The 25,981-nt window shown below is 51.5% G+C and overlaps 10 protein-coding genes across 10 annotated transcripts; 5 read left to right on the forward strand and 5 right to left on the reverse strand.

Moving 5' to 3' along the window:
- Positions 1–60: 60 nt before the first annotated feature.
- N7517_004178 (uncharacterized protein) lies at positions 61–1,176 on the forward strand (the record flags this gene model as incomplete). Its single annotated transcript, XM_056721908.1, has 3 exons — positions 61–158; positions 214–330; positions 387–1,176. The coding sequence occupies 3 exons, from the start codon at positions 61–63 to the stop codon at positions 1,174–1,176; spliced, it is 1,005 nt and encodes a 334-aa protein (XP_056578158.1).
- A 314-nt stretch (positions 1,177–1,490) lies between these two features.
- N7517_004179 (exosome non-catalytic core subunit RRP4) lies at positions 1,491–2,748 on the forward strand (the record flags this gene model as incomplete). Its single annotated transcript, XM_056721909.1, has 2 exons — positions 1,491–1,702; positions 1,782–2,748. The coding sequence occupies 2 exons, from the start codon at positions 1,491–1,493 to the stop codon at positions 2,746–2,748; spliced, it is 1,179 nt and encodes a 392-aa protein (XP_056578159.1).
- A 689-nt stretch (positions 2,749–3,437) lies between these two features.
- N7517_004180 (IFRD domain-containing protein) lies at positions 3,438–5,030 on the forward strand (the record flags this gene model as incomplete). The annotated part of the gene is made up of 2 exons (XM_056721910.1): positions 3,438–3,628; positions 3,782–5,030. 2 exons carry the CDS (start codon positions 3,438–3,440, stop codon positions 5,028–5,030), a joined length of 1,440 nt encoding a protein of 479 aa, XP_056578160.1.
- Positions 5,031–5,557: 527 nt separating this feature from the next.
- On the reverse strand, positions 5,558–8,490 carry N7517_004181 (oxysterol-binding protein related protein OSH3; the record flags this gene model as incomplete). The annotated part of the gene is made up of 2 exons (XM_056721911.1): positions 8,449–8,490; positions 5,558–8,398 (listed from the first exon to the last, which is right to left on the reverse strand). The coding sequence occupies exons 1-2, from the start codon at positions 8,482–8,484 to the stop codon at positions 5,558–5,560; spliced, it is 2,877 nt and encodes a 958-aa protein (XP_056578161.1). The 5' UTR covers positions 8,485–8,490.
- Positions 8,491–8,921: 431 nt separating this feature from the next.
- On the reverse strand, positions 8,922–13,313 carry spt6 (chromatin-remodeling histone chaperone SPT6; the record flags this gene model as incomplete). The annotated part of the gene is made up of 4 exons (XM_056721912.1): positions 8,922–9,172; positions 9,226–12,877; positions 12,930–13,091; positions 13,143–13,313. The coding sequence occupies 4 exons, from the start codon at positions 13,311–13,313 to the stop codon at positions 8,922–8,924; spliced, it is 4,236 nt and encodes a 1,411-aa protein (XP_056578162.1).
- Positions 13,314–14,172: 859 nt separating this feature from the next.
- On the forward strand, positions 14,173–16,008 carry ste7 (MAP kinase kinase Ste7; the record flags this gene model as incomplete). The annotated part of the gene is made up of 4 exons (XM_056721913.1): positions 14,173–14,460; positions 14,523–14,680; positions 14,732–15,269; positions 15,331–16,008. 4 exons carry the CDS (start codon positions 14,173–14,175, stop codon positions 16,006–16,008), a joined length of 1,662 nt encoding a protein of 553 aa, XP_056578163.1.
- A 765-nt stretch (positions 16,009–16,773) lies between these two features.
- Positions 16,774–17,427, reverse strand: N7517_004184 (uncharacterized protein; the record flags this gene model as incomplete). The annotated part of the gene is made up of 1 exon (XM_056721914.1): positions 16,774–17,427. One exon carries the CDS (start codon positions 17,425–17,427, stop codon positions 16,774–16,776), a length of 654 nt encoding a protein of 217 aa, XP_056578164.1.
- A 1,205-nt stretch (positions 17,428–18,632) lies between these two features.
- On the reverse strand, positions 18,633–20,808 carry N7517_004185 (uncharacterized protein; the record flags this gene model as incomplete). Its single annotated transcript, XM_056721915.1, has 2 exons — positions 18,633–19,053; positions 19,103–20,808. The coding sequence occupies 2 exons, from the start codon at positions 20,806–20,808 to the stop codon at positions 18,633–18,635; spliced, it is 2,127 nt and encodes a 708-aa protein (XP_056578165.1).
- A 1,052-nt stretch (positions 20,809–21,860) lies between these two features.
- N7517_004186 (RPAP1 family protein) lies at positions 21,861–23,237 on the forward strand (the record flags this gene model as incomplete). Its single annotated transcript, XM_056721916.1, has 1 exon — positions 21,861–23,237. The coding sequence occupies one exon, from the start codon at positions 21,861–21,863 to the stop codon at positions 23,235–23,237; it is 1,377 nt and encodes a 458-aa protein (XP_056578166.1).
- A 542-nt stretch (positions 23,238–23,779) lies between these two features.
- On the reverse strand, positions 23,780–25,781 carry N7517_004187 (uncharacterized protein; the record flags this gene model as incomplete). Its single annotated transcript, XM_056721917.1, has 2 exons — positions 23,780–25,655; positions 25,723–25,781. 2 exons carry the CDS (start codon positions 25,779–25,781, stop codon positions 23,780–23,782), a joined length of 1,935 nt encoding a protein of 644 aa, XP_056578167.1.
- Between the last annotated feature and the right edge of the window lie 200 nt (positions 25,782–25,981).

Consider the following 25,981-nt stretch of genomic DNA (forward strand, 5'->3'; position numbering starts at 1 on the left):
GAACGCGCAGGGTGACCACATCCCCTTCATCTCTTCTGAACTTCTTCCCGCCATAACACCATGGCAGAACCAAACGAAACCCGTGTTACCGCCGACAGTTTGCCAAATGCACCGCCTTCTGTACCGGCTCCTGCAAAGCAATCAGTCCGGTCATTCAAGTACAAGTCCACAAAACCAGCCCATCGGACAACGCTGACTTTCTTTTCTCTCCAGGAAGAAATATGCCAAGCTGAAAGTCAGATTTGAGCTAGGAACTCGAGAGAACGAGAGTTTGATCCGGGAAGAATTGCGCATAGAGGACCTATCCAAGCGCATCCAGGAGCAAAATGAGTATGGGACTTATAAATCACCCCTTATATGAATAACTGCTAATTTCTCATTGCTAGTCAATTGCTAGAGGTTCTCCTCGAGTTCAACGAAAGTCTACATGTTTCTCCCGACGTGCGATTCGATCTGAGCATGCCAACCGACCCTCCCTTGTTACCAACTCCCGAACAGGAAATTGTACCATTGATCAACGATGCAACACTGGCAAAACAAGCATGGAAGGAAGCCAAAGCTGGCTTGACTGCTGGTAACATTGATACGGGTGCTTATCGTATGATTGAAGATAACATCAAACGAAACAAGGCGTTTGCACCAGCCCAGCAGTATAGCTCCCTGTCACAGGCCCATCATATCGCTCCAGACACGGTTGAAAAGAAGCCCGACAATGATTGTGAACGTCAGCTTGGTTACTTTACGCCCGAGCACGAGACTGAATACTACCTTGCCTTGGATGCCAAGCTAGGCGATGAGGCGGCTGCTACGCAGCTTGCACGCATTCCAGATCGTCCCACGTTTGCGGAACGTGAGCGTGATCTTTCCATGCGGAATCCCGCATCGGTGTACAATTGGCTGCGTCGCAACCAACCCCAGACTCTCCAGGACAATGAGATTGCTTCTGAAAAGTCTGCATCCCGCCCTTCGAATCAACGATCTTCCAAGCGAGCGCCGGCTCAGCGCAAAGATGAGGATATGTATGATGAGGACGGGACAGAGGCCCAGCCTACTCCCAAGAACAAGCGCAAGCGCGAAGAAGACACTGGTTACAGACCCAAGGGTGGTAGTAGCCGGTCCAAAAAGAAGAAGGAAGAGCCTACTTCGAACCCAAGCAAAGTGGCCAAAAAGCCTTGAGCAGTTCGGAGGGTTGCTTTATAAAGGGAATTCATTTTGTGTATTAATACTGGCGTTGGCTTGAATCACTGGCTTCAAATGATATGACGGATCATTAGCATTGTTGAATTTAAAATATAGTCATATTAATATGTAGGCTCTATGAGATATGTAGGTACTAACTCCAATTCTCGGGTCCTTTCTATTATAAATATCCTTGAAAGTCCATGGTGGAGCTATCACGTGACCTTGGTTTTCTTTCTGGGAACCGATTTGGACGCTGTCCGCTCTCATTTTGAAGTCAACCACAATCAATCCAGACACCGTCCTTTGCAATGGCAATCACTATTCTTCCTCCAGTAGTAGAGGATGCTCGTCCCTATGAAGTCGACTCAGATGACTCCATGTCCATGGACTCCGAGGACGACGTCGAAATGACTGGCATCTCTCGGCCTCACAAGCGACCCCGTTTACAAGGAAACTCGAATATTGGCACAGGAATTGTCACACCTGGAGAAGTGGTCACAGATGATCCGCAATGGATGAGGTTGGTGCAATCTTAAAGAGTGCGCAAAAAACGCGGGGCTCATATCGTCATTTTTTTTTCCCGTACTAACAATATACAGAGGTCACGGTACCTATATGAACCCGCTCTCGACATCTATTATTGCCACCGTTGCGGGAACAGTCCAAAAGACAAATAAGCTACTATCTGTTCATCCCATGCGCGCCCGCTATACCCCCGAGATTGGAGATCTCGTCGTTGGCCGCATTGTCGAAGTGCAATCACGACGCTGGAAGGTCGATGTCGCCGCGCCGCTACTTGCCCAGCTCCCTCTTTCCGCAATCAACCTACCCGGCGGTATTCTGCGTCGACGAACCAGCGCCGACGAGCTCCAGATTCGAACATTTTTCAGCGAAGGCGACCTTGTAGTTGCCGAAGTGCAAAGCGTGCACCAGGATGGGTCAGCGTCACTACACACACGGTCCTTGAAGTACGGGAAGCTCCGCAACGGCGTGTTCCTTGCGGTTACAGGAACCGGAGGCAGCGGGGCGTCTAGCTCTAGCGTTAAGGGCGGTGTTGGGACTGCAACTTCGGCTTCAGGCAGCGCTTTGGCTGCTCCTGGAGGTTCTGGTACTGGCGGTGTGGTGCGGTCTCGTCGACAGGTGTGGACGGTTCCCACTTCCAATGGTGGTGGCGAGGTGAATATTATCCTTGGAGTGAATGGGTACATCTATATCTCCAAGCATACCGATGGGGGAGATGCCGCATCCTCGACTACGGAGAACGTCTCCATCACGCGCATGGAAGAGCTGGTGTCGAGCTCGATCTACTCTAGCCAGAACGACGATATCTCCCCACAGACCCGCCGGGAGATTGCACGGTTGGCACAGTGTATTCGAGTTTTGGTACAGAGCGGAGTGCGCGTGGATGAAGAGACGGTTATGGGTGCCTACAATGCTAGTCTGCAAGTGGATCTGGAGATTGGGGACGATGAAGATGAGGAAGATGAATGGCGACAGGAAGGTCGTGAGTATCTGGAGGGCGCTAAGGCCCAGCAGATCCTCGAGTTGGTGAAGCAGCAGTTGTAACAGGTTCTAACTACTCGGATGTATGATAATGATACCCCTCAAACAAAGATAAAAGGGAACACTTAGCAGGCGTAATGTCAAAGTCCATGTCCAAACCATCTGAAGATTCTCGATCGTAGTAGATTCACTATTTAAACGTCTCTTCTACCCTAAATTAGGTAGATGATGGGATTCAGCTTTGTATAGTGTCAAAAATGGTGTATTTCATGGCTTCATGACCTTGAAAGTAAAGGACTGTGGTGAGCAATGAACAATGATGCCCTAAAGAGAAATGGCTAGAAATTTGTAGTCGGCAGTTGAACAATAGCAATGAAAATCTAAATGAAAATCTGAATAATAGCCTGAATAATAACCTGAATAAGAACCCGAATAACTAATATAACAATAGGCATCAATAGATATTTGATTGGTGGAAAGTGTCTGAACAAGTAAAAGGCTCATTTGATAGGCTTACATACGCAGTCACGAGTCCCGAGGTCAAAGGTCTATTGTTCTTTTATTCTTTCTGTTCTTCTCTTCTTCTTTTTCACTGTACTCGAATTTTTGAGAACATGCCCAATTACCTACTTCTTACTCTTCTAATTTTCGACTATTGTCCAATACCCATAGGTTAACCTTTTCTTGACTCCTTTCTACACCCTACTGGGTTACTCTACATATTTTCCAACTTTCCACTTATCTACTTCAAAATGCCCGATCTACGTCGCCAGGTCCTGGAGAGCGGCAAGACTGTCTCGCGCAAGGCAGCTTCCCGTGAAGCATCCCGCACCAACTCCCCCGCTAGTTCGAAGCCCGCCTCGCGCCAGGGCTCTCGTAATGCCAGCAGAGCTCCTTCGGATGATGAGGACTCGGGATTCCTCTCTGATGAAACATCTATGAGGTATGTGATATCTCACCCCTTGCACTTTTCTATTTTTTTTTCCCTTCCAAGTTTTTTTTTGTATCTTCACATGGTCCCCACTCCCGTGGCGGGATGATGTCACCAATGATGTCGGCAAGTTTCATAATCAAGGCACTAACCAAATTGGGATAGTATCGGATCACTTGACGATGAGAACCCTGAACAAGATAATCCCGATTGGGAACATGATCTCAGCCAGCGCATTCAAGAAATTCTCGATCGCAAGCGCAGCAGTGTCCAAGGCCGCGAGGAGGCCCTGCAGGCATTCTGCCGCCTGACCAAATACCACTATACAGTGGAAGAAATTCATGGCGTCATTCCAGACCTACTCGCGGCATTTGAGCGAAGCGTCCGCACCGAGATCAGTGTGCGTGAAGCAACACTTGGCTTGCGCGCTATCGAGTTGCTTGTCATCTCAGCTTTCGACAGTACCGTCTACGAAAACACCGAGCCCTTGCTCACCCGCACCGTCCGTGACTCCACCTCCCCTCTTGTCAAGACAGCCGCTATTCACTGCCTCGGGGCATGCACTATCTTCGGAGGTGCTGGTGAAGATGGCATCCTTGAACAGATGGGTTTCCTCCTGGACATCATCGCCTCTGATGGCCAATCCATCGATGCCACGGACGACCCCACTATTGTGACCGCCGCGCTCCAGCAATGGGGATTCCTCGCCACCGAAGTCGACGATTTCGAAGAAGAAAGCGAAGAAGCAGTCCAAATCTTCATGGACCAACTCGACAGCTCTGATTCCAACGTGCAGATCGCAGCAGGCGAGAACATCGCCTTACTCTATGAGAAGAGCTACACTCCCGAAGAGGAGGAAGAAGACGAAGAGAGCGCAGACTCAGACGAGGATAGCGATGAGCACGAGCACGATGCCACATCTGGTCCCAAGCTCGTAAAACGCTACAACGCTTACCACAACACTCCCGAGCTGGAGAGTCAACTTCAGAACCTAGCCACCATCCACGGTAAGCAGATCAGCAAGCGCGACAAGAAGTCCCTTCACAGCAATTTCGCCTCGATCCTCACCACTGTCGAGAATCCACGCCGCGGTCCACGCTACAACACCGCCATCGATCAGAACACCAACCGCCACTACGGCAGCACTCTTACTGTCAAGATCGGCCGCCACGGAGTTATGACTATCGACCGCTGGTGGAAGTGGTTGCGACTCAATGCTCTGCGCCGCATCTTGCAGGGCGGCTTTTCCGAACACTATTTCCAGGGTAACCGATCCGTTCTCAACAGTCTTCCTGTCATGATGCGCATGGCAGACCAGGGTCACGGCTCGGTGGACCGCCAGGGTGCTCGCAAGGCAGCCAAACTGCGCAACTCGCGTCGCTGGACTACTCATCAATCTGATGATGAGGAGTAAATGAGTACATTTCATGCTCGCATCGGTAATGGTTCAGCAATCGAATGATGAATAAAAGGAGGAATCACATGCTTTTCATTCTCAGTCTTTCAAGTATTGACGTGGGATACGACGGCTTAGGGTTCTATGCCACATGGAGGATTTCAGTTTCGCATAAGCCCTGAATTATGAGCCTTGTTTCAGTTTCTTTTCTTTGATGTTTCTCTGCGCATTTGTTTCTCTGCTTCTCTGCTGTGCTTTTTTTTTGTCTCTATCCAGTTGACTTGTTTTCATGATTCAGTACTTGAATTTTGTGTCTAACGGAATGACACTGCATTGAGCATTACAATATTTAATAAACCGTTCAAGACGATAGATTCGAAGAATGTCAATATTTATCTTTATATAGAGTGAAGAAGGTCCTGCCCAAAACACCTCTCCCGCAGACCGAAGCCCCATCTCACCTTTATAGTCTTGGTCTTGCATTTCCAATAGAATAACCAATAAAACAACCAAAAAGGACAATCAACAACAGCCAGTCTAAGCCTCTAATCCTCAAACACAGGCACAACATTAGACCAGCTTCCCCTAGCCCTCTCGTCCCAATACCCATCCTTCCCACCCTTAAGCCGCCAAGCAACCTCCCCATCAGAGTCATCACTAACCCGCGTAAACCAGCGCGGAATCCAACTCTCCCCGGCATTTTCCATCTCGCGCCTGCGCGCACGCTGTCCCTCCTCAAGCTGCACCTTCACCTCCTCCGCGTGGTCGAGGTCACCGTTTTCCAGAGCGCGCTGATCAGGACGCAGACGTGAGTCCGTAACAGGCAAATGCTTATCCTCAATCGGGGTGATTTCATTCAGCGTGGCCGCAAAGGACGTGAGACCGTAGTGCTTTGGCGCGGATGGGACGAGTGAGCCGGCGGTCCAGATAGTGTTACCGGTGGGGTTACCGTCGCGGGTGAGAGTCAGCGACGAGGGCCAGGAGCCGGATAAGCCGAGTGGTAAGGGGTTATTGTTTGCGTCGACCGTGCGGGTGGAGACTTCCTCGCTGCGGCCGGAGAACATGCCGCCGGCTTTGAAGGTTGAGATGGAGCGGTGGCCGGAGGACTCGTTTGTGACGGCTAGCTCGCCGACGGGCTCGACGTATTTCTCGCCTGCGATGATATTGCGTAGGAAGGATGTTGCCGGCGTCCAGCTGTAGCGGTCGCCCGTGCTGTGTAGGGTAATGCGGACGCGGCCTTCGGTTGTGATCTCGGCGGATTTGCCCCAGAATTTCTGGCTGGGCATCGGGGACTGCGAGAGGCTCCATTCTTTGCTGTCGGCTTGGTAGGCTAGTTGCACGGGTCGATGTGAGACTTTCTCTGCGATGAAGCGGAAACCTCGGTCTTCACGCACGAGCTCGTAGGTCTCGCCTAGCATCGGGTTGAATGGTTTGCGGATGGAGCGCTCGCGGACGCGGTTGCTTGAGAGCGAGGATACTGCGAAGGCGGTTACGTACATCAGGCGCTCAACGGGGTCTGTCGATTGAGTGGCGCGGTCAAGCAGGTTTGAGTACTCCAGAATCTCGGCGGCGCGTTGCAAGAGAGACATGGGCTCGTTTGCGGACACGGGCATCGAGATCGTAGACAAGTCCTTTCCAACGTTCTTGCGCAGGAACCCAATCAAGCTTGGAGGCATGACTGTTGGGGCAAGGATGTTCGCGCGGCGTTTTACGGGGTCTAGGGGCAGCGGGATCAACGATTTGGCTTTGACTGGGAACAGGCCCGATGTGCCGCTGCTTTCCTGGCGAGTTGCTGCCGCGTCAGATTCACCGTCGCTATCAGAGGGAGCGTCGTCCTCGACTTCCTCGGCAGCAGAGGCGGGCCGATCCTCTTCGGGTCCTTCGTCGTCGCTGTCACGGATGGTCAGGAGGGGAGACTTGTCACCACCTCCATCTGTTGCGTCAAAGAATTCTTGGGATATGTCAGACTCCATACTCCGCCGAGGAACCATAGACGGCTGAGGTGGATGCCGCCGCTCCTTGCTCTCGGTAATCAGCGTGGAGAAATCAGAGACCGCATTGTCAAGATCGCGCAGTACCGCCATCAAATGGTCGTGGATCTCATCCATGCTGTCTGTGTGACTGGTGACACTCGCAGGCTTCCCCTTGCCATCGGTAGCAGGCACTACAAGCTGCGAGGAACTGGAGTTGGTGGTCGTGGCTGGTGGTCGCTTGCCAGCCGCAAGCGACTGTCCACTTGTCTTGCGCTTCCAGAACGACCGCTTAGCCTCCGCCTCAGTGGGAGCAGCCTCATGGGTACTGCGCTGGGGACTAGGGGAACGGCCACGCGAACGAGGCCGGTCAATAGGAGTTGGGAGTGGCGATGCAAGATATTTGGGGTCTGTATCCTTAGCAAGACGGCGTATCGCATCTCGCGATCCGGAGATATGGCTGACGAGGCTCTCAACACGGGTCCATTCACTCTCCTCCGCCGGGGAGGGCTGTGTTGGAGCGTAAAGCCGCAGCTCCGGAGGGGCAGCTAGGTTTTTGTCCTTGGAAGCTTCCTTGGAGGAAGCTCTCTCGAGGGCACTTTTCCACGCGCCGAATTCATGCTCGTTACTAGCACGCAGATGCCAGATCTCAGTACCTGAATCAATAGAGATCTCACGAGATTTTTCGTTGGTCGCAACGGCCGCTAGCGAGAGCGGGATCGCGCCTCGGAGTGCGGACGAGTTGCGGTCATGATAGTATGACAAGGTGCACGAGGTAAAGTCCAGCGAAAAGTACCGACGCGCCCAGCCCTGGTGACGCTTTCGTCGCCGCTTCTGCAGTAGTCCCGTGTGGACATTTAGATTCGACACGTCAACGTGCTGTGAGTTGAGTGTGGCTCGACTGTTGCCTCGACGGCGGGTCTTGGGCTGCGGCAGCGACTCAGTTGATGCCCCTGGCTGCGAGCGTGAGTTGGAGATCGATGCAGAGCTATGTGGCTGAAGGCCAGTCGGATAGGTGAGGAGGACAAGTGTCAAGGTCTTGGAGATTTGTTTGGAGAAGGTGTTGTCGAAAACAAGCGCATAGTTGCCCCCTTCACTGAATGGTACATCGTAGGTCCCCTGAGTAATCTTGTCTGCCTCACACTTGCCCGTCCATTTGATTATTTTGAGCCCAATTCCCGTCAGCTTCTCGATAACGGCAGATTGTTGTTGTCGCGCGCCGGCAGTCGTCGCGGTTGCGGGGAGGTTCTCGGTGGAATCGGTGCTCTGGGAATCAGAGGCAGGAAGATGGGAGCTCAGAGCAGAGGATTGGCCTGGGTGTTTGAAGATGCCAAAGTTGACGGACTTCTTGTGCGGTTGAATACTCCAAGAGATGGTATGGTTGGCGCTGACATTGATCCAACGTACAAAGTAAGACTAGAGATATTCAGTTGAGATCAAGTCCTTTTGGTTGTAACAAGCCCTACCTTGCTGTGAATCTCCAGCTCTTCCATGGCCGCCATAATTGCACAGTGGTTGTAAAGAACCGCAATGTGTCCGTCGCGGTCCGAGTGCGGCTAAATGTGGCGATGCGGGGGGACAAGCCACACTATACTGATGTCACAGGAACATTCGTTGAAGATTTTAATTTAAACAAGGAACATTGAAGATACTAGAAGGAAAATACAAGGAAATATGTAGAGGGGCGAAAGTGGAAGTTGAAAGCCGAGCCGAGGAGTTCACATGGTAGATCTGTCTTTGAGCTCTTTGAAAGCCTATACAGCCTAATACAGTCTCTAGGGTAACTCCGCAAATCGCTTGAAATTCATTAATATGGGTTACATGTCCGACGCCAAAGGTGTATCAAATTAAAAAAAAAAGCAATGGAAACTCCATCCCATCTTGTCTGGGATTTTGGGATTTTTGAAAATAGATAGTACACTGTACAGACGAGAAACACTCATCTCCGGCCACCCTTACTCATGTTGCTGAACATCAGCTTAAAGCCGTTGCACAGAGCATGCATGTCCGGATAAGGGTTCTTCTGCAGTTCGTAGCCCTGTGGAATCACCTTGACTGGCCAGTTCTGAAGTCGTGCATGTTCGCCTGCCTTGAAGCAAAGGAAAAAGTAACCGGGGTACTTGGCATTGATGCAGAATGCATATGCCGAGCGGCGGGGGTTGGCCTTGGTATAGGTCTCGAGCCATTGATCTATTGTTTGTTAGGTGGATGCTAGTTGGATGAATACATTGTTAAAAACATACCTGTCTCGGTCTTGTTGCCATCTTGGAATTTCTCATGCAGCATCATCTCGCCTACCTTCTTGGCCATCGCTTTGACGTGGTTGACGATCAGGTCGTCCAGGTCGCTGTAGGTATACCGACCGCCGACTTTGAGGACACGACCGACAGAGAACTCGTTTTCTTTGTCCAGCTCGAGAACATCAATGTGCTGATATACACCTTGCGCCACCTTCCAAGTGACCGCTAGGTGATCATGGCCTCGGGAGGACGGGCGGATAACAACGTCGCCGGGGCTTTGGGAGCCTAGGAACTCCTCGGCCTGGGTGGAGTTGAACGGCCGGAAAAGCGGGTGCTTGATGACACGCATGGCTTGGCCGCCACGCTGCGTCTTCTCCTGGAGCGACTCCTTATCGGCTCGCTCCTGCTGCTCGTCCCAATCGCCGAAGCCGTGATCCTGGTTCCGGCGAGCTGGATGACTGACCTGATCCTCACGCAGAGAGACATTGCAAGAGAAACCCTTGCGGTTCAAGAATAAGATCTTGGCCGGGACAGTCTGGTGGACTTGGTATGCGTTGCGTACAGGGATGTCGTAAGGAACACCGAGTTCAGTCTCGGCCACAAGCACATCGACTCCGCAATCCAATTTGGCCTCAATGTGATCCTCAAATACCCGCTTAATGGCAATGGGCACCACCATACCGGGTGTTAAAGAGTCAGGCGTCTCGCCAGTGAGCATTGTGAAAATATCATCGGTGCTGAGGAAGACATAGTGCTTGCGCAATTCTTCGTAGGGTTGTTGCAACTCCGCTCGGATAGTCTCGAGAGTGGCACGCTTGCGCTGATTGAGGTTTCTCTCGAGCTGCTCTGCGTACTCCTCTAGAATAAGATCGTTGACACGGTCCTGTGCCTCTTCCCGGAACAGTTTCCGCATGATAGCACCAGTGCCATTCTCGTCAGTCTCGGCCTTGATATCTTCCTCGTCCAACTCCAGTGCATCAGCGGCCATCTTACGCGCAATGTCGTAGTCTTCGGGATGCACGCGGGTGTTGTCCAGCGGATCGGCATCGGGATCAGCATTCTCGAAGTCGATGTAGACAAAACTGGCACAGTTGTTCCAAACTTTAACACCCATAGCCGGATATGTTGCGTTCACACCAAGCAATTCCACCCGGTTATTAACAACTCCGCCGTTCATGTTGACAATCTTGAGCAAGTGAGCGGCCTTTCGGGGACCAAGGCCACAGACATACGGCAAGAGATTAGCTGTAGCCGTGTCAGCCACTGCCTCGTTGAGGTCAACGCCGACCAAGTTGACCATGTCCACCAGGGCGGTTTCGAGCTGCTTGAGAAGCAGGTCCTGGGAGACTAGTTGCTGGCCTGGTTTGAACTGAATGGAGACAACGTCACGGCCCAAGGACGCATATTCCTTGAGGGGACTCTGCAAGTACCGGCCTAGAGCCACACAGTAATGGGTCAAAGGCCCAAAGCCTGGATTGTCGCTTCTGGCGCGAGGGCTGTTGTGGTACAATCGGGCAACCTCATCGTTGACAATGACCACCTCCAAGGGGTCACTGACCTCCTCGTCGTGTTCATTTGTGTAGGATGCACCGCGCATGTCTTTTTGGTCAACAATTTCGGATATAAGCTTGTACAGGCGGCGCGTCTCCGGCGTCATGCCTGAAACACCGATGACATCTGGTCGACGACGATCCATCAGATCCACAAAGGCGGCCAGATTTTCACCATCTGCAATACCACGGCTCTCATCTCCCACGGAAAGATCAATGAATTTGCCGTTTTCCAAGACGCGGCCATCTTCTTCTGTATAAGCCCAGTGAATGGGGTCCCGGCCCACCTGACCAGAGCCGGTGGAGAGAGTGAGAACACGGGGCACTGTGCCCAGGACCATGCCCTTGGGTTTGTAAGGGGCCTGGTCGAGACGTTGTGAGAACGCTTCGCGGCACTCCTTGGCCACATGGTTCTCACATTCCTGTCGAATGTTTTCCTTTACACTGCGATTGATCAACTTTTCCAGCTTGCCCAGGGCCAGATCCAGCACCTCACGGCGAACACGGTTCCAAGCATCAGCAAGCTCACTGTAGTTGTCTGACTCAATATCGGCGTAGAGACGCGTACGGAACTGGTCAAAGTTTTCAAACCGCACCCGCACATCAACGAGTCCTTCTTCCTCGGCCTTGAGCATGCGCAGGAACATCTCTGGGCGACGGGCAATATCACTTAGCTGTTGATTCCGCAGATATTTGAATTCGGCGTACGGATGCTGCTCATCGATCCGGCGAAGTCCTTTCTCTGTGCGGAAGCAATCGACGACTCCGTTCATGTAGTATGCCTGACGCATCACCTTGCGCATTTTAGGGCTGACAGCAAGCTCTTCGGCGAACATCGACTTAGCGGCTTTGAGGACATGCGAACCATTGGAAAAGTCGTTGTCGACGAACTGATCTGCCAGCTCTTCGGGCTGCTCAGTGGGATCTTCGGTGTATTGCCGGCGACCTTCCTTGGAGGCATTCTGAGCAAATGCATCTGCGGTGATGCCAAAAGCACGCACGAAGCCATAGGCCTTGCCATTCCGAACCCGCTCAAAGAAAGATCTGCCAGTAGCTTTTCGGCGTTGCGTTTCTCCGGTAGCCTCACCATTGACCTGGTTGAGATCACGTAGCTGTGAGGAGTACTGGAAATGGATATAGTCTTGCACATCCTGGAGCTCCTCCATGGTGGCGGCCGCAGCAAGTTGATCCTCCACGTTGGAATCATTCACGTTGAAGAGATTTTGCAGGTTGTCGTATGTCTTTTTAATTGTACCACGCTTGTCGACCAAAGCGCGGAATTTGAGATCATGATCGAAGATATCCCATAAATCAGTCATATTGAGGAGTTTCTCAGCGCGGATGCTGTATTGGGCGGAGGAGTCGTCGGGATCAGCGCCATTGGCCATATCTTTGACGGCATGAATCATGTAATCCTTGCGATGCTGGAAAATGAAGGGCACTTCCCAATCGTCCGTGATTAGGAATTCCAACATCTTGGCGACGGAGCGCTGGAATGGTTCGCGCAATTCAGGATCCATGCGCTTCTTGAGCAACATCAAGTTCGAGATCCATACTGCCTCCTCCCGGAATTGGTCCTCGGACAATGTCACATGCTTATAGGGCTTGCGAGCAACCTGATGGCGTTCGGGTTCATCGAGAAGACGAATTTCGTTATCATCCTCCGTCAACATCCTCTCGGCCAGCTCGGATGGTTCAAAGACATCCTTCAAGTCTAGGTGACGTTCTTCCGTTTGTTTGTCGGCGTCCTCTTGGTCTTCCATCTGCAGTGCAAAATCGTACTCTGTGCCATCACCGAATGCAGCGCGCATATCCTCAAGTGCATTTTCATCCAAGCCCGAGGTATCAGTCGGAATCAAGCCGGTCTTGTTGATTCTGGAAGCAGGCGCAACCCCGAGGTCATCCCGTTCGCGCTGGGCCTCATCGTCGGAGAAGGTATCTTCTTCAATAAAATCGTCCATCTCATCGCGCAGACCACGGCGCTGGCCTGGCCTAGCATATTGTTGCGCTTCTTCCTCTTCGTCCGAGTTGAAAATATCATCGACGCCGTGAGACGGCTGGTGGCTCTCGCGATCCTTGCCTCGCTTCAAGCGCTTAAACTTTGACTGTTACCAGAGCATTAGAATCTTGTAAAGTCATGATCTGCAGGTTACATACCTCAGTGGCTGGTCCACGATGCTGACTTGGGCCATGTCCAATGAGCTCCAGATCTTCTTCGTCAAGGTGCTCTTCTTCGCGAGCAGTGCGTGGACGTTTCCTGTGTTTACGAGCGGCGCGTTCTTCTTCCTCGTCCTCATCAACAATGAAACCTTCACGGACCTAGGAATTCGTCAGCAAAGAGATACAGCCCGGATAAGGGTCAAAACTGACGGCGCGAGCAGCCTCCTCGTCATCTTCTTCTTCGTCTTCCTCCTCGCTCGAGTCATTGTAGTGGTTGGCGGTGCCCGCGCCCTGGCGGCCCTCGGCATCATAGTCGTCGGCGACTTCCTCATCGTCGTCATCCATGATCGCCTCACCCTCGATCAGGTCGTTAAGGCCCATCTTGAAGTAAAGATCCCTATTGCTAGGGACCTAGGAGAATGCGGGTGGGGATGGAAGATTCAAGATACAATTGCGCAGTTGCGACACCAGGTAGTGCCCAGCACGTTGGGACGGTCAAAAGTGAAATAGGGAAGGTAAAACTGAAGCAATAGTTGTCAAGAGGAAGAATCACGGCCATCGGCGAAGGAGGATGCAGGTGGCGGTGATTGGCTAGTGCTGGTGTGGCTAGACGCTAATCCTATTGAGGCAGCCTTACTGTGGCTTGGGCAGTTTATGTCACGTGATATTGTCTTTGTGTGTACATCGTACATTAGACATTCAACGATGCCCTGGTCGGATCCTCAATATGCATATCGCTTTGTACTATCAATGTAGGGTCGAGAATATAGACTACACCTAAGTTTGGACATTATCATTTACCTCATTTAGCCATAAAATCCGTCGTGTAGAGCCACAAGTACCCAAAGCCAGCCCAAAAGACTGGTGGAACCCCCCTGAACACCTGTTGTTTCATTCATTGTACTGGCTTTAAGAGTTCAGAAGATCATCTCTCCTTTTCTCCTCCCATAATACCTGTAAAAACCAACATACTTCTGTTTGGCGCCGACCGGCACATTTTGGTCATAGTTGGTCGAATCGACGCGCCCGAAAGGCCCAATCAGCGTCGCCAAGAACATCGCAAGGTGATATCGGCTTCCCCGCTGTTAGCTCGGGGGTTCGTTCTGACCACTCTGATCCCATCGGCTTGGGTAACGCGGACTTGATATCACTTGGGCGGCTGGGCTCTTCGTTTTCTTTTTCTTTCATAACTTCCTCCTTGTGCAACTCCCCCTCCCCCCCCCCCAACCAACCAAGCGCCATGGCGGACCAGTTCCAGGCTCGTACGTTGAAACGCAAGAATGTCAAAGGTCTTGCTCTCAATGCAGCCCCTAAACCCACCTCCAATACTACCGATGGCGATGCACAGGCCCCTGGGCCTGTTGGGAATAGCGAAATCAACAACACAGATACGCTCGAAATCGGACTGGAGTTTCGCCTCGATCTTCGCAGTGAAGACCTGGTCACATTGAAGGAACTCGGTGCTGGAAATGGAGGTACTGTTTCCAAGGTGATGCACGCATCCACCAAGGTGGTGATGGCTCGAAAGGTGTGTGTTGTGTATTGTGCTTCTACTTTTTGGCTAGCTCTGATTCCCTCATTCCCCCGCAGATTATCCGTGTAGAGGCCAAAGAGAACGTGCGGAAACAGATTCTACGAGAACTGCGTGTCGGACACGACTGCAACTGTCCCAATATTGTCACTTTCTATGGTGCATTTCAAAACGAAGCGAGAGATATTGTGCTATGCATGGAATATATGGATCTCGGGTAGGTGGACCGATATGGCAAACAAAGAGGATATAGCTGACGTACAATCAGATCTCTCGACCGCGTTTCTAAAGATTTCGGCCCCGTTCGAGTCGATGTGCTAGGAAAGATCACCGAGTCGGTCTTGGCCGGTCTTGTCTACTTATACGAAGCCCACCGCATCATGCATCGTGATATCAAGCCGTCCAATATCTTACTCAACTCCCGCGGCAACATCAAGCTTTGTGACTTTGGTGTTGCTACCGAGACAGTTAACTCGATTGCCGATACATTCGTTGGCACTTCCACATACATGGCTCCCGAACGAATTCAGGGAGGCGCCTATACGGTCCGTTCCGACGTGTGGAGCGTGGGCTTGACGGTCATGGAGCTGGCCGTTGGAAAGTTCCCCTTCGATCACTCCGACTCTGCTGCCGGCAACCGTGCTAGCGCAGGACCGATGGGCATTCTGGATCTACTTCAGCAGATTGTGCACGAAACAGCTCCTAAGCTGCCCAAGAGTGATGCCTTCCCGCCTATCTTGCATGACTTTGTTGGGAAGTGTCTCTTGAAGAAGTCCGAGGAGCGCCCAACCCCACGAGAGCTTTATGTATGTTTATCTCTCTCTCTTTGGTCTACAACTCTTTTTCACGTCCACTAACTCCTTCCAGGATAAAGATGCCTTCTTGCAGGCCGCGAAGCGCACACCAGTGAACCTCGAAGGATGGGCAGCGAGCATGATGGATCAAGACAAACGCAAGTCCTACTTGGGACCACCAATATCAACATCGCTCTCTAGAGAGACCTCGACGCAAACCTCAAACCCGACCTCATCTCCTGCCGCAGCTCCCACATCAGCCACTATCGGCAAACCCCCTCTCATCAGCAAGCCAACCCGAACCCCACATCAGTCACCCTTCCCGTCAAACCCAGTATCAGGCGACATCCCTCTAAAGATCGCCAACGAGGTTCCATCCAGCCACCGTTACTACCCCCAGTCCCAACCCCAGCCCCAGCCTCAATACTACCCATCGTCCTCGTCCCGATCCGCGCGATCTCCGCCACCGCCCTCTCTGGAGCACCTCTCGCTGGAAGCAAACGACGAGGACAGCCGATCCGGCCGTCGTGCGATGCGTCAGCACCTCAACGAGCCTGCCTCTGCCATTGATGCCCCATCTCGCCCATTCATGAGCCCCCGCTCTACCAGCTCCAATAACTCCAACCCCCGCACAAACCTGCACTCCACGACGATGCCCATCCGCACCGCGCCTCCGACTGGCCCGCCTCCCCCACCGCCTGTTTCGGCAGGCGGAAACTGGCGCATCCAACCGGGAACCACCCCCCGGTAATTTGGTGATGATTAGTTGATCTACTTGGATACATATTCGTGCTATTTCCTTTCCCTTGTCATGTCTATGTCCAGATGGATGGGAATACACACATGAAAAGCCGATGTAATACGATCTCGGCTTTGATGATTGTGCCCTCCTGCTATTTCCTTGCCGGCTATGTTCTGTCTGTGTATTCATGGCGCTCTTGATAGAACAAAAAATGAAGCCAAGACAAGCTGCCTTAACAGCAATTTCTTTTTCTTCCATCGATATATAGGTATCCCTCTCTTTTATGACTGCTTCGATTCAAGCATATGGCAACGAACCCTATCTTGTTCATTTCCGACTCTATCTTTATCCAATGGGATGTCTTCCAGCATTATACGGCGTACATAAATAAGTGCAATCTCATACTCGTTCAAACTCTGGCAGAATCATGTGGATATAATCAATCTATATTTCAAATCCCGCACTCATTTAACTAATGTGTGGGATGTTTGCTATCCAGGTGCCTATAAACGCTCCAGGAGGAAGAAAGGCCAATGAGCGAATCACCTCGACTGTTATAAATAGTCTCGCCAGAATAAACATGATCACGATGAGCACCATCAAAATTTTCTCAACCAGTTCTAGTATCTTTGGTTGGCTTTCGACCTTGATAACCTTCACGCAAATTGGCCCCAAGATTTGATCAATCAGATAGGCAAATGGCATGGCAGTGGCCGTTACAACCGAGCTCAGACGCCAGAATAGTTTCTCCAGGGCTGTAGGGAACTCAAAGTTTCATGCTACGCAGTGGATGGCACCAAATAGAATCAGAGCAAACAAGCAAGCCATGCTCATCACGTATCCTGGCATATTCTTTAGGGTATCTCTGTGCGTAGCGTCATTGGGTACCCAGATGCTGTATCTAGGGCCGTAGCCCAGCGGGCCGGCATTGGCCATGTATATCAAGTCTTCCGCAGAAGGATGCCTGACAGCTTTGATGATATAAGATGTCCGGACATCTTGGGGCTTACTGATCAACATGATAAATGTGATTGAGGAGCAAATTGCGAAAGATAGGGTAAAAATCTCGAGCTGGCTTGTTGGGAGATTTTGGCTTAATCGCACGCCGAGCTGAATGAACATCCACGACATCTGAAGTAATGCTAGGATCTTGACGACAAGATCACTACTGTTGTGATCATCTAGAGAATCGTGCGGCATGTAGGGCAGTTTATCAATGATTCCAAGCTCACGGGCAAGGAGAAGCTGGTTCGCGTCTACCACCCACAGATTGCCACAAAGAAGAGTGAGGTTTCCAACCCATTCTGTGTATGGCATGTTGAAAATCCTTTCTTCCTTTAAGTAGCCCTGAGAAACCATGCTGTTTGCTTTTTTGATGGCAAGGATGTTAGTCCTATCCAATGCCCAGTCGATCTTTGCCAATCGCATTCGAGATCCTCTGCATTGACTTCTGAAGTGCCTGTGGGGATCGCATTCCCGGAGGAAGATATTTTATAAGGGGTATCTCTTGAGTAGCGGTGATAGGATCTGAATTGGCAAATTGGATATGGAATCCTCCCATGTTGGCGTAGTGTATATGAGAGTCAGACCATGGGACGCCATCTCTCTCCTGGATCTCTGCAAATCGGGCCTTGAGTATCCTGACAGAGCACACTTCACTGCAAGCCATCCCGAATATCCACTCTGGGGCGAAAATGTTGATGATCATCCATTTGAGTTTTTTGGAGAATCGCCAAAGCGTTCGCAGATACTTTTGACGTTTCTTAGATGGTGTCGACTGGATTGGGACATTGAGATGGAGAATAGACCAAGTGCAGAGGCCTATCACGCTGAGGCAGGACCAGACAATATTCAGAGTCCCTCGAGTGTTTGGCGAGAAAACAAAGCCTGCCGTCTCTGGGGGATGTGTACAATTGCTTTGGAATATCTGCATCCTGCTAATAGCTCTCGAGTCAAGATGGCTGCCATGTTGATTTTGCGCGGGATATTGTATATAAAACCAAAGCGCTATGGGCACAGCAAATAGTTCAATCGTTTCAACGCTTCCTTACTAAAGACCAGCAGAGTTTTGTTCTCTATAGTCATTGGTTGACTCAATGATGCTGGGCGGCTTAAGGCCCGGGCCAAGTCTATAACACATCAGGATTAACCGCTATGACGGGATAAATATAGAACAGATCAGTAAATACATTCTAAAATACCGATTCTTGTATACTGGTCCTTGTACGTCTTGTATGTAGCGTATCTAGGCAACTTACAATAGGTTTGTTTCAAGGGCCAATCTGTCGCATATTGTTTCATATATTGTTTCATAGAGGGAAACAACAGCGAAACAGATAACACTACAACAGACTCAATATCTGGGGTGGCTGAGGATGGTGTAGTCTACAGTGTGTTTGATTAGAAGCATCTTGAATGACTGGCTGAAAAGTTATGTATTCAGCTGTAAAAATATAACCGAGGTGTACATAAAGAGCTCATGTGTTCATAAAGCAAACGGTTCCTCGAGACCAATAAAAACATATAACAGGGGTAAGTCAAACCCAGCAAAATGATACCGCAAATGCATAAGCCAAACAAAACCGAGTCCTGAACACCAAACATACCCCACAACAAATCAGTCAACATATTCTCTATTTCATCATGAGCTCTGGGCCAGCTAGCTGGCTGGGACCAGGGGGTGCATGGGCAACACTCGGGGTCGATGGCGCAGGAGCAAGGTCTGGCATCGGGATGGATATAGACGACTTTCCTCCCCGAGTGCTGTTACTTGCACCGCGGCCAGAGGTCCCATTGCCGCCACCACGGCCACCACGGCTTTCATGGGCGGTGGATGCAGTAGTAGCAGCGCGGTCGCTGCCGCCATCGGTCTTCTTGTTGCCACGCGGGCGGCGTGAAGTGCCACCCCGAGAGCCAGGTCCACGCAATGGTAGGCCAGTATCTTGGGAGACGGGCACAGCAGCTGCAATAGGAACGTGTGGGTGCGAGGTCACGGTCCGACCGCGACCTGTCCCTCGCCCACGGCCACGGCCACGTTTGATTGTACCGTCGGCGCTGCAGATCATTAGTAAATGTGTAAAAAGGAGATAGAGAGTAGACATACCGTTCCACCTGGACCTTTTCTCCCTCTGGAACTAGTGGCCCGCTGTAAACAAAGAACCCGTCCTTGCTGGCAGCAGCCTGTTCCTGCCACACCATTTCGGTGTCATCCACGAATGGATCATCACGGTCATATTCCTCGACCTTCTTGCGTCGCTTCTTCTTTCCATCGCTAGCCTCCGAGGGCGCACCGTTGGTTCCTGCTCCAGTGCCGCTCATGGGGACGTCACCATCCATATCACTATCGCGTTCCGCATCGAGGCTCAGGTCCTCGTCGGCACTCTCGCCGGCAGATATTCCTTTAGCACTCTTATCATTTCGCTCCAACGCGGCTCCGGCAGCTGCCACACGAGCCATGCGCGCTTTGTGAGCGGCCAGACGAGGGTGCAAGGCAGCGAAGCCATATTGCTCTTCTGCAAGCCGTGCGAAGTTAACAATCTGGTTGCCCTTTTGTAGCGGAACATGAACGATGATGTTGGGTGTGCTGCGCGAGTCGGGCGACTTTGCAGAATCATCCCCTCCGCCGAACAGCGCGTTTGTGATCAGGCCAGATCCTTGAGGCAGATGGGGGGCTTCTTTGGCGGGTCGAGCTGGCTTGGGAGATGAGGCCTTTGACGCCGGTGCAGTAGCTGTGCTCTTTTCTTTTTTGGCGCTGGGTGCGGGCTGCTCTTTGGGGTCGATTTCCATTGATTCAGCTGGTTGCTGTTTGGGCGGAGTCGACTGCACAGCGGGTTCGGGTTGCGCGGGGGGTTCAGGCTGGCGCATCGCTGGCGGAGACGGTTCAAGTTTAGGAGTTTGTGATGGCGTTGGCCGCTGTTCGGTAGGCGGGTATGGGGTGGTGTAGGGCGTGGACTGCGACATGGCCTGTGGGATTTGCATGGCTCCACGGGAAGTAGAGGAAATGGGAAGGGGTGATGGTGCTAGGGACGTATGTGAGGGTGTGGGAACCATCGCAGGCGGGGCCGGTGAAGAGAGGCCGGATACATGGCCGGAGGAAGAGCGTTGAAGCGGGTTGTATATTTGTTGAGAGTTCTGGGCTGGTGGGTCGATAATGCTTGAGATCGCTGGCGATGCACTGGCACGATAAGCATTGCGAGGAGAGACCGCGCGAGCAGAAGGACTATATGACGGTGCTGGAGATGGATTGTCAAACGCAGAGCGAATGGGATCGAAGTTTTGTCCGCTAGTTCGCTGAGGTGGTGGTTGTGGCACTGGAGGTTGCGATTGCGATTGCGGGCGAGAGTGTTGCGACAGCTGATACGAAGTTGGAGCTGTAGGAGGGTGTGGAGTTGAGTAAGAAGTTGGGGCAGGTTGAGGAGGCTGAGGTTGAGGTTGAGGTGTTTGAGTAGGCTGAGGAGGTTGAGGAGGTTGAGCGGGTTGGGCGGGTTGAGCAGGTTGAGGCGTTACAGGGGCGTATGGAGGGCTTCGGGCGTCTAACGGAGCCCTCGTTTGCTCTGCCGCAGGCTCCAGCTTGGGCTTTTTCCGGGAAGCAGTGTTGTTTGATTTCTCTCGTGGACGACGAGGAGCTCGGACCGGTTTTTCTTTAGTCTCTTTGGGTTCCTTATCCTTCTTTTTGGGGTCGGGGTCGTCATCCTTCTTACGACGCGACCGCCTGGCGGTACCGGAGGCACGTCGGGCGCCTGTGCCGGGTTTGGCATCGTCAATGGGCCCTTCTTCTTTAGGTAAACTCATATTAGGAGGATCCGACATAATTTGACAAGTTGACAAGCAACAAATTGATAAAATGACAAAATGATGGAATTTGGTCAAAATCAAGATGAAGAATCGGGGAGTCGAAAGTGGTGAAACGTGTCGGTATCAGGTCGGGAAAATAAATATTGGGGGGAAGAGGAACACAAGAAAGATGAGATGGGCGAAGAGAGAAACTAAGAAAACGCGGGAAAAGTAGAAAAAGAAAGGGACGCGGAAGAAGGGGAAAATGTTGACAAGAGAGAACAGAAAATAAGAGGGAAAGGAGGGAAAAAAAGGAAAAAAAAAGAGGGAAGAAAGGGGAGAGAGAAAGCAAGCAGATTGGAATTAAAGCATATTACATGGCAAAGTACTCCGTACTGGACTACAATTTGATATGTCAAGCTTCTATAGGAAAATATGGGGGAAATTACTATAAAAGTCATATTCACTTATCATAGAGCTATATCTCTACAATATGTATATTCTATTTTTCCGTACTGAGGTCATTGTTGAGTATTGAAATTCCATATCCCATCTTCCCCTGCGAAACTCTTAGCCCAGAAACCGTAAGTTGTACCTGATACAGGGATGGCTTCATTTACCCAACCTCGTGTTTTTCAGATCAGGTGATCATATTTGGAGCTTTAGATCTGACTTGGGCTTCTTAGTTCTTTTATTTCATAGATAATACAAGTCAAGGTAACATCGATCCTGCTTGTGTATCCCTCATGGAAGCTTATGATAGGTATAAATATTGACTTCAATGATCGTAAATATCCTTCAGCTTAAGAAGAAGGAGAAAAGGGAATATGCTTTATTATATAATAATCGATTTAGATAATCCATTAGTATCCAAGTCCGTCATATACAGCATAGAAGATATACGCGAGTTGTATAGATGCCACGGATCAATGTGAGGAACCCAATTGGGACTAGCATATCCGCCATCTCTCACTAGCCTATTTTGGTTAGACTCTTCTGCAGCCCCATTTTAACTTTGGGAGCCGCATCCATGGCATCTCCCCGCGCTGACATAACTTTTTTTCTCCTCTTCACCTTATTTACACATCATGGCATTTCGCGGTGAACGCTTCCTACTTGATCTGGATGAGGAATCTGGTGCTCCAGAAATCCCTTCTCCATTCTCCCTCGTCGGTGAAATCCAAGAACGCGCTTCCTCCACCGCCATTCCCCCCGCGCCTAAACTGCCGACCTCGTCAGCATCATCGACTGGGTTCCCTGCCCCTCGCCAGCGCAAGGCATCTTCTTTTAAACAACGACGATCAAATCAGCCCACTCCTCCGACTCCTCCCCCTACTGAACCGACCGCCCAAGATGACAAGAAATCTATCGACGAGGAGAACCGCCGTCAGCTGGCGGCCATGTCGGACGCGCAGATCCAACAGGAACGAGAGGAGCTGATGGAACAGATGGATCCAGGACTTCTAGAAAGATTTCTCCGCAGAGCAAACATTGAAGAGGACGAAAAGACAGAATTTTCACCGCCAGCACCTGTGGCAGACGAGAAATCTAAACCGAGGAAATCAGTTTCGTTCGACATTCCTCCGTCTGCACCGGTTGCTGCACCACCAAGCGCACAGGCTCATTCTCTACCCAAACAATCACCTAAGCCGCACCCCCGTAATGAAGATCTCGCTCCTCCCTCCCTCCCTCAAGACCTCCACCCGGCCTCTCAACGGCCCTCCCTTGACCCAGCTACTCTCGAAACCTTCCACTTCCCCCAGCCAACAACGCCAATGCCAGTCCTGGACCCGTCTTCGCCATCTTTCCTATCAGATCTCCAGTCACACTACTTCCCCGAGATAGCTCAGGACCCATCAAAGCTCTCCTGGATGCAGCCCCTCTCTGCCGACGAAGAAGACCCCGACTCAACGTCAGCCTACCACCCAGCCAGCAACGCCATCTCAATGGCGCCCTCGGCAATCCGCTTCTCGCTAAGAGGCACCATTCTTGCTCCTGAAACATCCCTCTCCCTCCCGACAACCATGGGCCTGCACCATCACGGCGAGGATCCGCATGCCGCGGGCTACACGATCCCCGAGCTGGCGATTCTGGCACGCTCGACGTTCCCCGCTCAGCGATGCATTGCCTGGCAAGTCATCGGTCGGATCTTATTCCGTCTCGGCCGGGCAGAATTTGGTGATCGGGGCGGGCCGCTGTCTGATGGACTATGGTTTGTTATTGAAAAGGAGGGTATTGTTGCTGGCATGCTTGCCGAGGCCGATGGCGTTGCTGGCCAGACCCAGGGTAGAAATAAGAGCAAGAATCCAAAAGAGGACGAGGAGGGCAACAACTTGCCTCTTGCGTCCGGCGTTGGCCGTCATGCCAGTGCAGCTGCGTGGGCGGTTGAGGGTATCTGGTTGTGGCAGAAGGGCGGTGGTGGTGATCGTGGGTTGTTGAAGGAAGGCCAGCATCGATCTCTATAGATGGTGTTCTTGCTTGCATTTCGATTCAATTCGATTCATTAAGAAGTAAACTAACAGTAGAAAGATATTTTTATGCATACAGTACAAAAAGCCATAATAACGTTCGATTGTAATAGTTACAGGTCTACGCTTTCTAACTGAAATGTCCCATCATGCCCATGCTCACTCGCATCCAACTCTGGCCACCCCCTCCTCTGCCTACCGCGGCCATCGATGTAAGATTCATCAAGAGACAGATCGGTATCCGCAGTAGAACAGAGACGAGGATGGAATCCCAAAGCCAAATACGAGAATTGCAACGGAATGTTGCAGTGCAACATTCAATTGCAATGTTAAGGGCTTGTGCATAGCACTTTTGTAATGGTCATTGATATATCGCATCCGATACAGAGCTTATTCACTTCCGAAGAAGGAATTTCAAGGCATGGATCTCGCCTTGCGCTCCACCTTACAGCGCGAAGAATAACCTATGAGAGAGCAGAACGTGAGCACAGCAGAAGCAAGAAACTTGGAGTATGGGTATTAGTAAACTATGACTGAGATTAGGCGAAAACACGAGTCCGCTTCACGGGGCTGCCCATGCGCATAGATGCGTTTCCGCCGGCCATACCATTCAGTAGGCGGCCCATGCCCTCCACGTCCAGCTCTCCTCGTCGGAGCATCAACTGGTCGGTCTCTGATGTTTCTTCCTGTTTCACTGCAGGGAGGCTTTCTTCGACGGATTCTGTCAGCTTCGGGGCGAGAATCATGATCTGGTGCTCTGCTGCCACAAGTACATCGAAGGCTAGCCGCTCTGCTTGCCGGGATCGGCGTGCTGGTGCAGGTAGGTGTCCAATTGCCTGGAAGTTCTGGCCCATCAAGTTCACGTCCTGGAAAGGAGACACGCGGCATCGGTTTGATGAATCGAATGTGCCGGTGGTTTTGACAGCGTTGCGCCACAGAGACAGTAAGCTCGTGATGACTGCGCTCTGGCGGCCGTGACGGAGCAGGATTGATTCGTCGGGCAATGCGTCTGAGGATGGATTTGTCTGCAAAACAGCGATTTGGCCGCGGTGGGACGGACTGGCTGTGCTCATCGATCCCTTCAGCAATCCATCTTCGCGTACACGTCTTGTGGATGGTGTCATAGGCGCGAATCGAGGTCGCTGCTCTGTTTCGGAGTTGGTGTTGGAGAGCGGTGTCATGATACGGCCGCAGACAGCGTATGCTGTCAATGAACCGCCAGTCACACCTTGGACACTCGTCTGACGGTGCAGCGGGCCCTTAATAGCACCAGGACCGGCGCCTTCGATATCCCATACGCCCCATTCGCCGTCTTCCAGGAGCACCATAACTGCACGGCCGCCTAGCACCCAATCGGCATCAATGATTCTCTTCCGCCGGGGAAGTCCGGTAGGTCCTTGCTCAAAGCCAGGGTACAGACTGATCAACCAGCGCCCTTCCGTGTCGACAGTTTCGTAATCTTCTTGCGGGAGCGAAGCCCGCCGTGAGGATTTCGAGGCCTTTTTGACAAAGCAGGAGTAAATCTTAACACATCCGCTGTGGAATGCGACAAGCAGGTTGGCATGGCGGACGGATGGCCATGTTGATGGGTTAAAGGCAATCGTCTGTGCAGGTGCTGGCAATAGGCGTCGCTGAGAGACAATATCTTCTTCCACAAGACGGAAAGACGATTCTTCGCGTATTGGAATTCGGTGTAGCAACAGCGCACCACACCCCTCTGCAGAATGCGTGGCCACAAGCAGATCCCATTTACCAAAGTTTCCGAATCGGCCTCGCGACTTTCGCTGGTCTTGCTCATCTTCAAATTCATGACAGGTGAACGTGATAGATACACCGCGCGGGATATCTTGATGAGTGGTGGCCCCATTAACCGTGAGGGTTTGGATGCGCCAGCTCTTGGGATCCGTCTGCGCAGGGTGAGGAGGCACAAGTGGCAGAGTTACAACTTTTGTCGACAGGTCGGAACAAACTACCGACACAACAATTGTGCTTCTCAGGATAGGTGGGAAGGGATCCAAAGGCGAGCGAGCCTCCTCCGGTAGAACACGAGGCACCGCCACATCCAGCACCCGGCTTCCAAGGGGAATATCAATCTGTCGCAGAATCTCTTCGTATGGAGCAGCAGGATCAACCTCGCTTTCCTCCAGACTGAATTCAACGACGGGCTCTTCTTGTACTGGTTCGGCTTCCTCTTCCTCATCAGAGTCAATGATCATGACTGAATCGTGATCCGCATTGTTTCCTGCGGGCTTCGGCTTCGCTTGAGGTTCAGTGGGCTTTAATTCTGCAAACCGTTTTCCTCCTCTCCACACAATTTTCAGTCCAGTATCGTAGCCGTAAACAATGACGGATGAGCCATTCGGAGCTCGAAGTGGGTAGCCTTTGGCTATGTGGATGCGATGGGAGAGCGGATAGCTAAAGATTTTGCAAAAACGAGATCAGCGTCAATCTATGTAGTATAACCAATGCGCATCAACCGTACCTGATCTGCAAGCCATCTTCCCTAGGCCGGACCAAAGGAATAGTGGGAAATGAGGGCATTGTGCTAGTTGCGATGCTGTCGAGCTACAGGTAGCTTCGAGCACAGGCGCCACAGGGCACCGCAGGGGTGATAGAGAATCGAAGATTTCAAGTCAAAGTAATATCTGATAACTGAATGCCTGTTTCTAAACAAAAGCAAACAGAGAGAAGGATATTAGAGGTAGGGAGAGTGGGGGGTTGCGTAGATGGAGAAAGGAAGT

The sequence above is a fragment of the Penicillium concentricum genome (genome assembly GCF_028827145.1).
Source record: "Penicillium concentricum strain IBT 3081 chromosome Unknown utg000002l_segment0_segment0, whole genome shotgun sequence".
In the NCBI taxonomy this organism is placed as follows: domain Eukaryota; kingdom Fungi; phylum Ascomycota; class Eurotiomycetes; order Eurotiales; family Aspergillaceae; genus Penicillium; species Penicillium concentricum.